A 15216-nucleotide genomic window follows, 5' to 3' on the forward strand; every position below is an offset into this window, starting at 1 on the left:
CTGAAAGGACGGCAGGGAAATTTACATAACAGGCATTGCTCCCTTTGCTGTGTATGTAGGTCAGTAGCTGCAGTCAGGCAGCCTCTCTCACTTGCTCTCTCACCCAATAAGCAGTCATACAAAAGCGGCCTAAAGCAACTATAAACTCAGGAAGAGACTTAAATGCGGTGATCTCCCAAATTAATTTAGACAGGATGATGGGAGAAAATATAGCATGTCAAAATTCCAAAACAGTGCCGTATGACGCCACACAACAAAATAGACTCAACATTATGAGTTTGTATATTCAAAGCCCCGGAGAACATGACGCATGCATATTAAATGTGGTGAACAGGTGCGCAATGATGCTTATACAATACTGAGAGCGGCGTTGCAGTCAGCTGTGACTATTGTGCAATTGCTGGACATCAGAACATCAATTATTCAAACAATAACAGACTGGTGTCAGCAGGGAGTGTGTTAACTAATCTTGTGACTTCATCAATAAACATGAGGCAATATGATACTAAGTATTGCTTTATTTCACATTTAAGGATGGGAAAGATAGAAACAAAGTGGCTATTAGTCAATGGTAACTTCACAGTATTTATGTAAACAGTGTTTCCCACATTCATGCAGGTGGAAAAAAATAGTACCCTTTCAGTACAGATTTTTACATTACTATACAACATGAGGCTCCATGACATGTACTACAAAATGCAAACCCAAAATTGAGGTGATCATGTGGATAAAAATGCAATATCAGCAAATTTTAAGAAAGGCTCACGTACAAGAGACAAGGACTTCAACAAAGTATACACTACGTCTAAACTCTATTATCTATTCACGTTTAACAAACACCTAACTATTACATTTGTACACATGTGAAGCCACACCAGCTTTAAAACAAATGCATTCCAGAGTGTTGAATGTGACCGTGCTTGTTTGATTGCATATTTACCAATGTGTGCTACGTTGGTTGTCAAGGTCCCTGAACTCATTGTGTCTTATTCACTGACATTTATTCAGCAGCTCTCAAAAGAGGCACAGCATGAAGGAAGTGGCAAAATCTGGCACCATTTCCAATTATGCTTGGAATTAATATGCGTACTTCACCTTGTAGCAGAAACAGCACAACAATAAGCAGATTTGAGGCATATTAGGGAAAAGCGGTTTTACCTCCACAAAATATAAAAGCAACTGAGTGAGTTAGTGTCCTCAGGTTATTTGAACGGGATAAAGTCAGCACCCCCCCCCCAACAGTGCAAAACAACGCCTAATTTTTGTGAAAAGCAAAGGGAAACATGATCTGGTTTATAAATGTTAAATGCTGTGAATATTAAACAGCAGTTGTCATGTTTGTCGTTTGAGCTAGTTTTTGTGTGCTTACAACCTTGAAAGTGACAAGTGCAAATAAATGTACCAGAGCATGGAAGTAGACCAATTGTCAATATTAATAAAAAAAAACATTGGATAGGAAAAACTCTTACTTTGTGTCGCTATATTATGCACCAGAAATACAATTTTTGATTGAAGTGATCTTCCACCAATGTGAATTTACAAACCTCCCTTCCCACACTCCCACAAAAAAAAAACATTCAAGGATGCATTCATTGTCTGTCAAAAATACATAAATTAGATCATGTGTGGCAAAAAATAAAATGAAATGCTACCTAAATAAGTTAGTCCCTTAAAGAAGGATTGAATAGGAAAAAAATCTACATCTTTTCTTGGAAAAGACTGTTTTTTGACTTTAAAACTTTAAAAAGGCCTGTCCTTACAATATACAATAAATTGAAGTTATAAAAACCCATTAAAGGTAACTCATAATAAATAATTAGCTGCTTTTGAGCAGCTTCATCCAAACAGGTTGGAGAGCGGCCGTGTTCGCTGCGGGGTGCTTGGGATCTCGTCTCCTCTCCCTACTTCGCCCGCGTCCCTAAATGAGGCGCTATGTATAATCTGCGCCCTGTGTCGCCCCCGATGTAGCCGAGCGTTCAGCCTGCTCAGAGACGACTTCCTAAGCATGCCGCCCTTGGTCCTCCCATTCCCGAGCGCCTCCTCGGAGGCCCCTGCCGACTGGCTGAGGAGGCGCAGTGGGTTCAGGTTTCCCTGGAGCACTTTGGGAAACCTCCAGCCGCGTGCCCCGCCGCCGCTGACGTTTACGTGCTCGTTGTCGGACTCCGCCCCCGGCGAGGTGACGCCGCCTTGGTCCCGCAGGTCTGCAGGCAACGGCGCGGGGAGGTACTGGAGGGCTCGTCTGCCGCTGTAATCCCTCACCTCGGGGTCCGCCTCCCAGTCGGACAGCAGCACGCGCATCACCTGACGATCCCAAAACAACGAGCATGCATTTAAAATGCGCCTTCTTGGCCTAATCAACAGTCTGCCAAAGGCGGCACACGGGGCTAGGGGCGTCTAATCCACTAGGAAAGATCAGGCCACGGGAAATTATCCAACTCTAATAGATTTGTCCGAAAAGTATTATTTATCAATTGCAAATATGTCTTTAAACTTGCCTCTTACGGTAGTGTGAATGTGAGCGTGAATGCTTGTTTTGTCCATACATGCTCTGTGATTGAGTGGCGACCAAGCCAGAGTGTAACCCGCCTCTTCCCCAAAGTCAGCTGGGATAGGCTCCAGCTCATCTGCAATCCTAATGAGGACTAGAAATTCTTTGGCATCCCTTGGCCACACAAAAAGAGTTACCAGTTTGGTGTATTGTGTATTTATTCCTAACTAATGGCATTCAATATTTCATTGGCTTTATATTAGGTTTTATTGTTCTTAGCTTGTGTAAGTATTTTTAGTGCTGTCAAGCGATTAAAAATGTTGACTAATTAATTGCGTAATTTTCCTTAAATAGATCACGAATAATCGTATTTTTCAATTTTTTATGACGCTTGGAACAGATATTTCTTTGAGTCAAAAAAATCTTAGAATTAATGTGGGAAAAAAATTAAAGAAGAGGATTCTAATAGCTTTCTTTGATCCTTGAATACCATTCTTTTCCTGTGAAATACAACTGTTGATCGATAAACCAAAGACGTACAACTCATATGGTAATTAAATTTGGCTTTTCAACGTGCGCAAATGATTTGGGATCTCTCCAATGAGCCGTCGAGCAACTTTTTAAAGTAAAACTATGTAAAAGTCAGTGTCAGTTTGGCTGCAAAGTGAGCAGAGATCAGCTGTCACAGGAAATGAATAAAACGGAGTTAACTGAGTGAATTTTATCACAGTACAGCGCTTTGGTCCCTACTGTTTGTTTTAAATGTGCCCTCAAATTAAATTGGGATTAGACTGGAAATGAAAATGGCTGAATTTTCATCAGACACACACACTACTGTAGTGCTGCTTATATCCCGTGACCAGGCCGCATCTTACCTGAGTGTGTCCATGAATGGCTGCCAGGTGTAGAGGTGTGTACCCGGCACTGGACCTCACGTTGACGTTCACAGACACGCCGTTGTCCTTGGCGAACTTAAGCAGCTGGGAGAGCAGCTCAGCCTTGCCCTGCTTGGCTGCCCAGTGGAGGCACGTGAAGCCGGTGACAAAGTCCTTCTTGGCTACCAGGCCGGCCTCCACGGCCAGGAGGGGCTGCAGGCTCTCCCACAGGCCGTCCGATGCGCACAGCATCCACTCGTGCTCCATCGGGTCCAGCGTCACCGAGGGGCAGTCCTCGTCGGTGGCCGAGGAGAGGAGAGAGGCCGAGTCGCCGTCGCTTCTCATCGAGTCTCGAAAGCGTGGACCTCGATTGATGAGAGACCGCCGAACCTGTGGAGGAAGGAAGACGATGATGTCATTCCACATAGCCAGAGACGAGATTCAAACCCCGAACCCCAAAAACGTGAGGCAGACATGACAACCACTAACAACTGTGCTGATCAGTTAATATTAACTTTAAAACACAGTGACAGAGAAGCATAACTAGCCTTGGAGACCAATGGTGATTCATAACACAAAAAAAATCAGTAAAACATCATTCTTGCCAGAGAGCCTATTGTACACAAAACGGAAAGAAAATGAAAACATTTAAAACATTTTCTATTGTTATTTCAAAAATTTCAGCCTCTCCGATGAGAGTAATTTAAGATTTCCTTAGTCCTCCATAAAGGCTAACATTTTTGTTTAGCTAGCCTTTATATTTTCTTTTGACTTAGGAAAACTGATGAATGAAACTGTTCCTATTTTCTGACATTTTTCAAATGAAACACGAACCACACCAAGAAATTCCAACCCAACATTATCGACTCACCTGAGGAGAACAATTCATCATCAGCTCGATGAAGTTCCTGCGGCTCCCTTTGGGTGTGTTCACATCAAGATTTTGCTCCAGGCCTTCCATGGTGTTGTCCTCAGATAGGCAGCTTGTCAGCAACGCCCGCTGGGACCCTTTGGATACCCTGCGGGTCCCTCGAACTTGTTGGCTTTGGGAGCTGGCGGGGTGGTCCAGATCCGGCACCCCGATCACCGGAGCCGACTCGCGCCGTCTCCTGTCCCTCAGCTTGACCTCCCCGGCAACAGAAGCGGGAGTAGTGTTGCTCTTGTTGGACTGGGAGGGGTCCGGCTGCTTGGCATCATCCATACTGCAGGAAGGTGGACTAGAAGCTCCTACGAGAATATAGAGGGTTTTTTTTTTTATGTCATTATTACTTATTAGCATACATGTTTTTGGAGCACAACAATATGCAAACTCCACTTATGAGGAGACATATGTACTAAACAGTCACTGTGCTGTTTGGCCCATATTCTAAAAATAAAACTAAAGGGGGAGTGCATGAGATCATAAAGGATTGCGGCCACACACACACAAGAGATAAGGTACAGGTTGTACAAGGTTGTGATGTCAACAATATGACACAAAACTATTTTGTCGCCTATGCCACAAAGCTGCTATGTAGGCAGTTTTTATTTTGTATGTTTACATGCACGGGAATGTTTTTTTTTTTGCTTGTTTAATAATACCAGTGGTCTCGCATCCTTCAAATTTTCTGTGTAAGGCTCTCAGTGGAATATGTTTAAACACATCTACACTAACTCCCAAGACTCCTATTCCAGGCAGTTTTGCTTCCATTTACTTCTCATTCACCGTACAAAACAATGTCTAGATAATGTTTACTTGTTCTCACAAGACCAATTCATATTAAACATAGAAAAGCAAACAAAACGACGTATTCACTTTGATTGTTGGCGTTAGGATGTACATTTTTAGACATCAACTGAACAGGACAGAAACAAATAAATGGTACAATTCTCGCATTAAGCCTCATATTGCCTCGATCCTGTCAAGGGGTCAAAAGTCCCTGATGGGCTGTGGAGAGGGAACCCTACTTGTACGTTGTGCTAAATGATATTGACTAAAACCAACACTTAATAGCCACTGAACATGAACGTATGAATCAATAAATGCTTATTTACATATCATAAAAAAACAAAAAACAAACAGAATAGTCAAGTGCCAATTTGTAAGCAGAGTATGCCAGTTAGATTGACACTCACCTGTTTGCTGTTTGTTGTCAGGGTTGCCGCTGGCGAGATTGTTGTTGCCCGGTGTTTCGTGCACGTTACCGTTGCACTCGGTTGCGTGCTCGTGCAGGCTGCCCGTGTCCACGCGCGTCACAGCGCGCGCCCTACAATCCTCATTCAAACGCACATATTTCACGCCGCTTTCCACTTCCACGACACCGAGCGTGTCCACGACGCGACTCAAAGCCTCCTCCTCCTTCAGTGGGTCACTTGCACCACCCCACGTCTTTGCGAAGTGATCGATCAGCTCCATCTGTTGGACTCGCCCTCCTCGCTCCATTAGGAACTCCTGCAAGGCTTGAACCGTGCACGGGGACGCCATCATTATCATCATCCAACCAAATCAATTAATTACATGACACCAAAACGTTAGGAAATGAGTCCGTTGTCATTTCGCGGTCGTTGACAGTCGATCACAGCATCTCCACAGGGCCTCCTCCTTTCCTCCATCATGGGCTGATCACTTTCAAGCCATGGCCAACAGGGGACGCACATTGCCATTAATCTCTCTCGTCATCGTGTTACATTACATTACTCCAAGTAAATTTGAAGTCCAAGTTTTCAGAACAAAAACCTGCAGTCGTACCCAAGGGACGCAATATTCTATTTAATGTGCTTTCCTTCCTTTATATGCATGCAACATGAAAGTGTGAGAAATATCTAAAACATACATCAACTGTGGCTTTGTTAGCCCAGTAGAGTTAACAAATTCCCCACACTCTGAACACAGTGAATGCGACACAGTATAGGACTGTACCAATTCGAAAAGAAAGGGGACTGGTGTAAAAATAGGTTTGATAAAGCAAAATATCGAGCATATTAATTTTCTAACTTTTTACATTATAAACAATTGTATTGTATAAATTGAAAACCTAAAGTCTACCTCCATTTATATGGCATCTCAAGTAGATTCACAGAGACCATTTTTGATCTAGCCTGTCTTCTTTAACTTGGTCCAGTCTGTCAGCGGTGAGGCGGTCCCATTCATGAGGATTCTTTGGTGGAAAAAAATAATTTGACTTTTGATAAGTTTGAAGTTTATTTTGTTTCGCATCTGCGGGGAATTCTACATTTCATCGAAAACCATGGCTTCTTCCGATGTTGCTCAGCAACCGGTTTGTACCGATCTCTTTGTTTTTCGCTCTAATAACAATCATAGTCGAGCAGGGAGTGTCAGGGGCTACAATGAAGTTAGCTAGCCGTACAACTTGCACAACTTCTCTCTTCAGCACATGAAGTAACGCTCCCGTTGAAACATCGTAGCGTGTTCACAGACATCAAAACGCGTGTATCCAACTCGTGTAATTGTACGTGTTCACGCCAAATTTAAGGAATCAAGCGGTTCGGCCCAGAAACATGCATTACCAGAGGGGCGTTAGCTGCCTGAAGAAGCAATCACGTCATCCAACTGACTGCTGCTTTGAAGTTTGGGAAACGTTGGCATTCGTAGGTGCACCTAAAGTAGAAATATCAAAGTGTTCACGCTCCTTCATAAAACTTCGAGGGGTTCATCTTCGCCCCCTAACACAGATATTTGATCAGAATATACAGCAAAGTGGTATCATTGTAGATTATCATTACAGTGTGCACTTGTATTAGTAACAGACATGTTGCAATATACAATACAATTACTTCAGTATTCTGTATTGAAAGCACTTTCATTGGGCAAATTGCACACATAACCCACTTAATAGGATATGATGACGTACGTTGTTATGTATCAGGATTTATTTCCTTAACCTTTGATGGTGTGCATCTTATTTCACAGTCTGGAGTTTGCTTTTGTGGTTTTCATTTGAGTGGAAGGTTGTTTCTAAGCACGTGTGTGTGTGTTTGTGCTGTGTTTAGGATAAGGGAGTCCGGCCTCTCTCCCTTGCAGGCCACGTGGGCTTTGACAGCCTCCCAGACCAGTTGGTCAACAAGTCCACCGATCAGGGGTTCTGCTTCAACATTCTCTGCATCGGTATGCTGCTTGACGCTCATACTATTAAAAAAAAAGAAAAAAAACAACAACAACAGTGTTTACATGGGCAGCAATGTTCTCATGTGAAACCAATTAAGGGAACTTGGGGAGTAAGACTTGAGTAATGTAAGTTTACTCAAATAACTGGGTCACATTTAGATACACCTAATTTGCCTAATTTGGATTTGTATTTAGCAATTTATGAGTTACTGTATTTCACCAAGTGACGTTGTAGTCATTGCATGCCCCAATTAATCATCAGGTTCGAATCAATAAATCGGCTGCCCCTTAAATGGATCCTGCTTTTGCGTTGGGGGTTCATAGAGAAAGTCCTGCTTCTATGTATGTGGAGCATTGCAGAAGGAAAAATCATTAAAACGTTTGGACAATGACCTCAAAAGAATAATTGTTCATGGGGGAAAAATAAAGCCATTTTGCAACCGCTTCTCTTATTCCGTCCTCGGCCTTTCTCTCTGTCTTCAGGCGAAACCGGTATCGGCAAGTCCACCCTGATGGACACTCTGTTCAGCACCAACTTTGAAAACTTTGAGTCGTCCCACTTTGAGCCTCAGGTGAAGCTGCGGGCTCAAACCTACGACCTGCAGGAGAGTAACGTGCGACTACGCCTCACCGTGGTCAATACGGTGGGATTCGGTGACCAGATGAACAAACAGGAGAGGTGAGAGCGAGCGAGCGTATGATTTGCGACCGCCCAGCCGGCGCCACCATTCACCGTGGGCCGTCTATCTTGTAGCTATCAGCCGGTGGTGGACTACATCGACCGGCAGTTTGAGAGCTACCTGCAGGAGGAGCTCAAAATCAGACGCTCCCTTTTCAACTATCACGACTCGCGGGTCCATGCCTGTCTGTATTTCATCTCCCCGTCGGGCCACTCCCTCAAGTCCCTGGACTTGGTCACCATGAAGAAACTGGACAGCAAGGTAGGAAAGTAGCCTGGTTGACGTTGGTTGGATGCTTACGGCTTTCAGACGCATAGTAATTTGGAAGATAATGGCACTGAGCAAACAATGAGACTCTAGGGCTGTCTTCAGTACTTGGGAGTATAAAAAATAATCAATGCTGTGACTGGGCTGATTATTATCAAAATGAACAGGTCAGCGTCAAATTTCTTCGCGAGCAGATGGATTATCTGAGCAATTCTCTGCATGCCAAGATGTTTTCATAGCAGCATATTACTCCGCCTGGTAAACACTTCTTTTTTTTTTTTTAGTGAGCCGTTGTGACTGAAGAATGTTTTTTTTTCTTTTATTGTCTCATAGTTTGACACTAATGCAGCTGCGGATGTATTATTTATTTTGCCTTTACAAATTCACTGCAACGACGGTGCAATGAATCACACCACGGGGGGGAATCTCTCGCCACCTCACAATATGATTTGATTACATTTTAGAGGGCTATGATGAATAATTTCTTAGATTTTTTTCTTACTGTGACTATCTACGGCTTTGAAAAACATATTCCTAATCCCCCACGTTTGCACGGTTAAAATAAATGAAAGGTGCATCTACTTCCATTACCTTTAATTCAAACAAAATGGAAGCAACATTTGCCGACATTTTTTGGATCACCGCGAAAAGGCAAATGTGATGTTTTGATTGCGTGTTGGCAAAAAAAAAAAAAAAAAACACTTCCTGATGATTGTATTTATAATTAATATTAAAATGAATATTTAAATTGGGCTCCATTCAGTCCTCATCACACACATCAGTTCACACAAAGTGGCCGCACACTCATGTGTCACGCATTTAGTGAGTAAGGAAAACGGAATCATGCGTTTATTCAAGGTGCATCGCTCATCGAATTGTTGCCTTCAGAACCGTAATCAAATCATGAAGGTGGCGAGAGAGTCCCACCCCCGGGACTGGGGAGGTGGTCACAACCTTTCCCATGCTCTCTTGTGTGTCACTGCCGGGAAGTGCCAGTAACCCAGGATTTGCGTGTGAAAAGAGTCACACACACACAAAAGTGCCGGAATGTTGCTACACACACACACACACACTCGAGTTGTCCTTTTGTGTCACTGTACAGACAGACAGACAGGCGGAGAAAGAAACATTTGTTGGTCAAGGGACAGTCAGCCACACAGATTGTGTTGTTGTTTTTTTTTTTTTTGCGCTGCCATCACTTGTGTCTTTTGTATGCCTGACCGTGAAGCTCGAGCAGAAAAACATTCCTCTTTTTGACGCGCACACACACACACAGACAGTGAGGAATGCGGGGTGGCTCGGACAGCAGAGTGGGCTTGCAGAGCCACAAATAACATCGCTGCACGTTGTTTATGTGCTTGCGCTCTTGATGATACTCGCCCAAGTTGCCTCTTATTGAGTCTGCCTCTTTAACTCATTCACTGCCATTGACGAATTGGTCTTTTCACAGTCAAATACCAGGAACATATTTCTATGTTTTTCACATTTTTTTCAAAGGTTAGGGTAAATGAGGGTCTGAAAATGTCTGGCGGTGAGAGTTCATTGAATATTAAGCAGCCTCGGTCGTTAAAGTGTTGACCTTAGTGCTGCTTAGCGCCACAAAAATGAAGTTGCGGCTTTTCGAGGTTGCAGAAAAAAACCTGCAAACATCGCACGGAGATGAAACGACATGTTTAAAGTTGCAGAAATATTTAATAGTTGGTACTCCTGGCAGATACCGTATGTTAGTATCCAACAAAAATAAGCAAAGGTGCACATTAGGAATTGTGAACGGAATTTGTTTCACTTAGATGAAACAAATATTCAATAAAAAGCGGCTATGTGATCCTATTGAAATTCATTCATACATCATCGTATAGGTGAACATCATCCCCGTCATCGCCAAAGCAGACACGATAAGTAAGAGCGAGCTGCACAAGTTCAAGATCAAGATCATGAGCGAGCTGGTGAGCAACGGCGTCCAGATCTACCAGTTCCCGCTGGACGACGAGGCCGTCGCCAAGGTCAACACGGCCATGAACGTAAGCGCCCGGCCGCCTCGTCGAGGTCCTCGCGACCGCTGCCGACCGCTCCTTTATTTATTTATTTATTTGCCGGCTGTCGTTTAGGGCCATCTGCCTTTTGCCGTGGTGGGCAGCACGGAAGAGGTTGCCGTGGGCAACAAGATGGTGAAGGCTCGTCAGTACCCCTGGGGGGTCGTCCAAGGTGGGTTTGTGGACGACCAAAACGCGAGTCACGGCTTGCTCCTTATTCGCTGTGGAAAGCGGTCTACATGTGGTTTCTTAGGTTGCAAAAATCTAACCTAAAAAAAAAAAAAAAAAAAGAAGTCATAATGGGTTGTTGTGTGCAATTCAATCTATTTTGGAATAATAGGCTGCGTCATAATAATAGTGAACAGACCTCCAACGTAAACCGAGGACCCCGCTGCGTATGTGGCCCGTGCGATATTGTTTGTCCGCCATCCCGTAACAATGCCGTGTCCCCCTAGTGGAGAACGAGAGCCACTGCGACTTTGTGAAGCTTCGGGAAATGCTGATCTGCGTCAACATGGAGGATCTGAGGGAGCAGACGCACACGCGCCACTACGAGCTGTACAGACGCTGCAAGCTGGAGGAGATGGGCTTCAAGGACACCGACCCCGAGTGCAAGCCCGTCAGGTGACCGGCATCACAGCGGGGTCGGCGGGGTCCTAATAAACCGGCGGGTGTCGTAACGCCCGCGTGTGCGCGCAGTCTCCAGCAGACCTACGAAGCCAAGCGTCAGGAGTTCCTGGTGGAGCTGCAGAGGAGAGAGGACGAGATGAGGCAGATGTTTGTGCAGCGGGTCAAGGAGAAGGAGGCGGAGCTTAAGGATGCAGAGAGAGAGGTCAGGAACTGCCATATTATTCTTGAGTTGATTTGTCAGGCAAATGTGTTTGTGTTTGTTTTTTTTTTTAGCTCATGTTTACATACAGTAAATGTTTTTACTAAAGGGATTTTTTTTTCCAAAAGCAAGCAGAAGCAACAAATATGAATCACTTTTATTTCTGTGTAAGTAGATGGAAGTTAATGCTGGTAAAAAGTTTAAAAGGTTGCTTGGTATCCAAAGAAACTATCAGATGGGTAAAAAAAAAATTGTATAAGTGGAAAAAATATATATATATATATTTCTCCAACTTGTCCTCACGTCCACCTGTTTTCCCTTTCCACGTTTTAGTTGCAGAGCCGCTTTGAGCAGCTGAAGCGCCTCCACGCCGAGGAGAAGTCGGCTCTGGAGGAGAAGAGGCGCCACCTGGAGGAAGACCAGAGCTCCTTCGGCAAGAGACGCGCCGCCGCTCAGCTCCTGCAGGCCCAGAGCCTCACCGCCAATGGCAAGAAGGACAAAGACCGCAAGAAGTAAGGAAGACTCGCTCGCTTTTTCAAACCTCTTGCTCAGTTTTTGTGCCCTCTGAAATTCCATAGACTGCCACAAGATGGCAGCAAAAGCCCTGGTTTAGTGACTAAGTGTTGTTTGCGTGTACTTCCCTTAAGCACACTTTGATGGTTTTTTTTCCCCATCAGGGTTTTGTAAAGGTTGCAAAGACGTCACCGTTTTTCTTATTTAAAATGTTTAAAATGTGATGGCGACGAAAACTGCAACCTTTAAAACTTGTTTGTGAATGTCTGCCGAACGTCTTTCCAACATTGAATGAACACTGATGAAAAAACATTGGCTACGTGCATAAACACTTTCAATCCTTTGCCGCTGCGTGAGATGCGGGCTTTAGTGACCTCTTCTTCCCAAATCTGTTCAAATGATTAAATTCTGGCTGTGTTTATAAAACCTGCTGCTGTAAAACTGATTCTCTCCATATTGCTGCAACCTCCCCCAACCCCCTCCTCTCCCCTCCTCTCCCCTAAACCAGTTCCGGCTTCATGTGAAGAATTGAGGAATTGAAGTCCAGCAACATCATTCCCAAAAGTCTTTGTGGCCAGTCTCAAACACTAACCTGAAGCCTCCCATCATCATCATCATCATCATCATCATCATCATCACCACCAGCAGCAGCAGCAACACATTGGTGTGTTTTATGTGCCAAAGACCGTATGTTTTATGTGTACACTTTTCTTTTTTAACTCTGTGTGGGTTTTCTGCTTTCTTTTTTGTAGGTATTCTGTTATAATATTATCTATGATACCTCCTTTGTTGTTTTTAAGAGCTCTGTGGTTTTAGAGGCTCCCGTTGGTTCATGTTTGGGGTTAATAATGGACCTATAATGGTTTTAATGGTACATTAATGTCTTTGAAATTGTAATCCGGTCAACAGCAGAGTGGCTGCCGAGAACAAAGCAGCATTTGTCCTACTTTGTATAAGATACCTTTGATCATTTTCTTCCATCCTTAAAGGGGAAATCAACCAAGAATATGTTTCTAGCAGGCCTACTAGTTGAAACACGGCATTCTGATATTGCGTTTGTGGAATATGAGTTGGGCAGCAAAATCCCCCTTCTTTTTAGCCATCTCAAGGGGCGGCCATTTTGTCACATCACGGCTCAGCTTGAAAAAAACAGGTCAGCCGTGATTGGTCGTCACCTGAGCCCCGAGTAGTTGTGATGTCGTCTTCAGTCGACAGAAATGACAAAATGGCCGCCCCCACAGGTGGCTAAAAACAAGTGGATTAACTCTTATTCCACAAACACAATATTGATCAGAATGCCTTGTTTCAACTAGTGGGCCCCCATAGAATATATTCTTGAAAAAAATATGTTTGGGTTTAAAAAAAAAAAAAAACTCATCTGGATCATTCTTTGATCTGATTGGATTTGAAACTTTTTATTGTAAATCTTTCAACAGTGTTTCAGAAAGCAAGCAATGCCTCAACAAGTTTACTCGACTTTGAATTGGTTCCACTATATTTACATACACTAGACAAGACAGAATGTGCTTTTTCGCTTGCTCTCCATGTTTCTGCTGACACGTGCTTGCTCAAGTGTGCGCAACAACGCTGAGTCATGGGGAAAAAGCGGGAGAAGCAGGACGAGAGGCAACAGTACTGTACTTTGATGCACTCGTGTCTGGGACAAAACCCCGAGACGCACACCTCGTAGCATTGGAATACAACTCGGTGGTGCTGCTTTCTTATCGTGACACTTTACACTTACACTTGTGTTCCACATGTGTTACACGTGCCTTATGTGTGTCCAGCTTACTGTAGGAAAAAAAAAAGAAAACACTTTTGTTCTTGTACACGCAGTGAAACACACTGATGCCTGATGGAGGGAACGTTTTTATATTTGTACTACACTCGTATTTATGAAATAAACAGTGTTACTCAGGAGGCTTGTTCCTTATTTCTGCTTCCCCCCCCCCCCACAATAATCATTTTCAAAGATGTACATCATAAAATGAGCGTGCAGCCATTGCTTTCCCGAGGCCAAGGTTGTTATAGTTAATGAAACTAAGAACTAAAATTGAAAAAACACTTCCATTAACTAAATAAAAACAAGCGTGCTTTTTAAAATGTATTAAACTATAGTTATAGCAAAAATGTCTTGCCTCTTTTTCTATTTCATACATGAGCTTTCGCGGTTTATTTTAAACGTTTTATTTCAGTATTAGCCGTACAGAAGTAGGAAGGTCAAATAGCCATTGGGGAATTGTAGTTAATTTTTTATTGAACAATACTTAAATCTTGCACTCAACAAATAGCCCATATTTATGAAAAAAAAAGAATAAAAACTAAACTAGAATGATATATCTTTAAAAAAAAAATTGACAAACTCGCTTTAAAAACTAATTAAGCCTAACTGAATTTAAACAAAATGAAATATAAACTAACGAAAATAAATCAAAGGATCTCACCCTGCTGTATCTGTAAAAGGCTGGAGGATTCCAGCAGATGACATTTAATAATCTTCAGCAAAAACTAGTGTTTTCTTCAGTTAAATTTAGTCAAAACAAGTGTTTGCCGCCATCTAGTGGTGGACAGTGGAATAACACCCAAAACAAACAGGACACAGATCATAATACAGTAAGAAACTACCAAAAGAAATCGGAGATACAACTAAATCCTCTCTATATTTTTATGTATAACTAACTTTTCCATGAGTGTGAATACTCATCAGTCTTTTTGCTAGTCTGCCAACTAGTTCATGGCGTACCCCATCCCTAAAACAAAATGTCTTTTCACACATGATTTGGACGTACTTTGTGATGCAATCCTCGTTTGACAAGAAACAGTCGATTGAAGGACAAGCCAAGGTTCTTTCAGCTTTGCCTTATAACACCAGTTAAGACTGCCGTGCTTTTGAAAGGTAAAAAAGATGCACGTCCTCCCAGCATTGTCTCACCTTGCGGACACACACACTCACATAATCTGGCAAGAGAGGTATGGCGTGAAGTGTGAGGATGAGGATGGATTCCCCCGCAGGAGGCCGCAGCACCTCGCGGACGGGCGCTTGGAAGGAAGCAGCACGCAGAAGGAGGCACCTTCACCTCCCAGCATGGGGTAAAGCTGTCGGGTGGGAGCGGGTGTCGCTGGCGTTCCCATGAAAACTTTCTTAAAAGATCTTAAAAGAAAATGCTACGCGCAGGCTTTTTTGCGCGTCACTCTAAATGCTAATGAGGCTTGGAAATGGGCCTAGAAGTTAATGGGGGAGGTGAAAGGAGAAGCAGACGGAGGGGAAAGAGCAGCTTTATCTTTATTGAACATCCGTCACCTGCTTGTCTTTGACTGCGGGCTCAGCAGACACAACGTTAGGTACAAGTCAATACAATAGCAGAATGACTAGGCCGCACTAGCGCGACTTTTTCATTAACTAGTCAGCGTAAACTACGAGTTTAA

The 15216-nt window shown here is 43.3% G+C and overlaps 2 protein-coding genes across 6 annotated transcripts; one reads left to right on the forward strand and one right to left on the reverse strand.

The window, feature by feature from the left end:
- Positions 1-500: 500 nt before the first annotated feature.
- Positions 501-6924, reverse strand: sowahca (sosondowah ankyrin repeat domain family Ca). 4 transcript variants are annotated; one of them, XM_086051667.1, is made up of 5 exons: positions 6871-6924; positions 5479-5802; positions 4235-4590; positions 3364-3753; positions 501-2301 (listed from the first exon to the last, which is right to left on the reverse strand). In XM_086051667.1, the coding sequence occupies exons 2-5, from the start codon at positions 5783-5785 to the stop codon at positions 1837-1839; spliced, it is 1518 nt and encodes a 505-aa protein (XP_085907793.1). In that variant the 5' UTR covers positions 5786-5802; positions 6871-6924; the 3' UTR covers positions 501-1836. The 4 variants fall into 4 exon arrangements, with proteins under 4 accessions (XP_085907793.1, XP_085907792.1, XP_085907789.1 ...); XM_086051666.1 differs by lacking the exon at positions 6871-6924 and adding an exon at positions 6389-6859; XM_086051663.1 differs by lacking the exon at positions 6871-6924 and adding an exon at positions 6389-6858 and having other exon boundaries at positions 5479-5968.
- On the forward strand, positions 6452-13708 carry septin10 (septin 10). Of its 2 annotated transcripts, XM_086051668.1 has the most exons (10): positions 6452-6620; positions 7354-7468; positions 7952-8147; positions 8223-8409; positions 10275-10436; positions 10524-10620; positions 10904-11072; positions 11148-11280; positions 11611-11789; positions 12299-13708. In XM_086051668.1, exons 1-10 carry the CDS (start codon positions 6591-6593, stop codon positions 12312-12314), a joined length of 1284 nt encoding a protein of 427 aa, XP_085907794.1. In that variant the 5' UTR covers positions 6452-6590; the 3' UTR covers positions 12315-13708. The 2 variants fall into 2 exon arrangements, with proteins under 2 accessions (XP_085907794.1, XP_085907795.1); XM_086051669.1 differs by lacking the exon at positions 12299-13708 and having other exon boundaries at positions 11611-11793.
- The last annotated feature ends 1508 nt before the right edge of the window (positions 13709-15216 follow it).

Source organism: Filicampus tigris, chromosome 14 (genome assembly GCF_054856515.1).
Source record: "Filicampus tigris isolate MCC_2025a chromosome 14, RoL_Ftig_1.0, whole genome shotgun sequence".
Taxonomy (NCBI): domain Eukaryota; kingdom Metazoa; phylum Chordata; class Actinopteri; order Syngnathiformes; family Syngnathidae; genus Filicampus; species Filicampus tigris.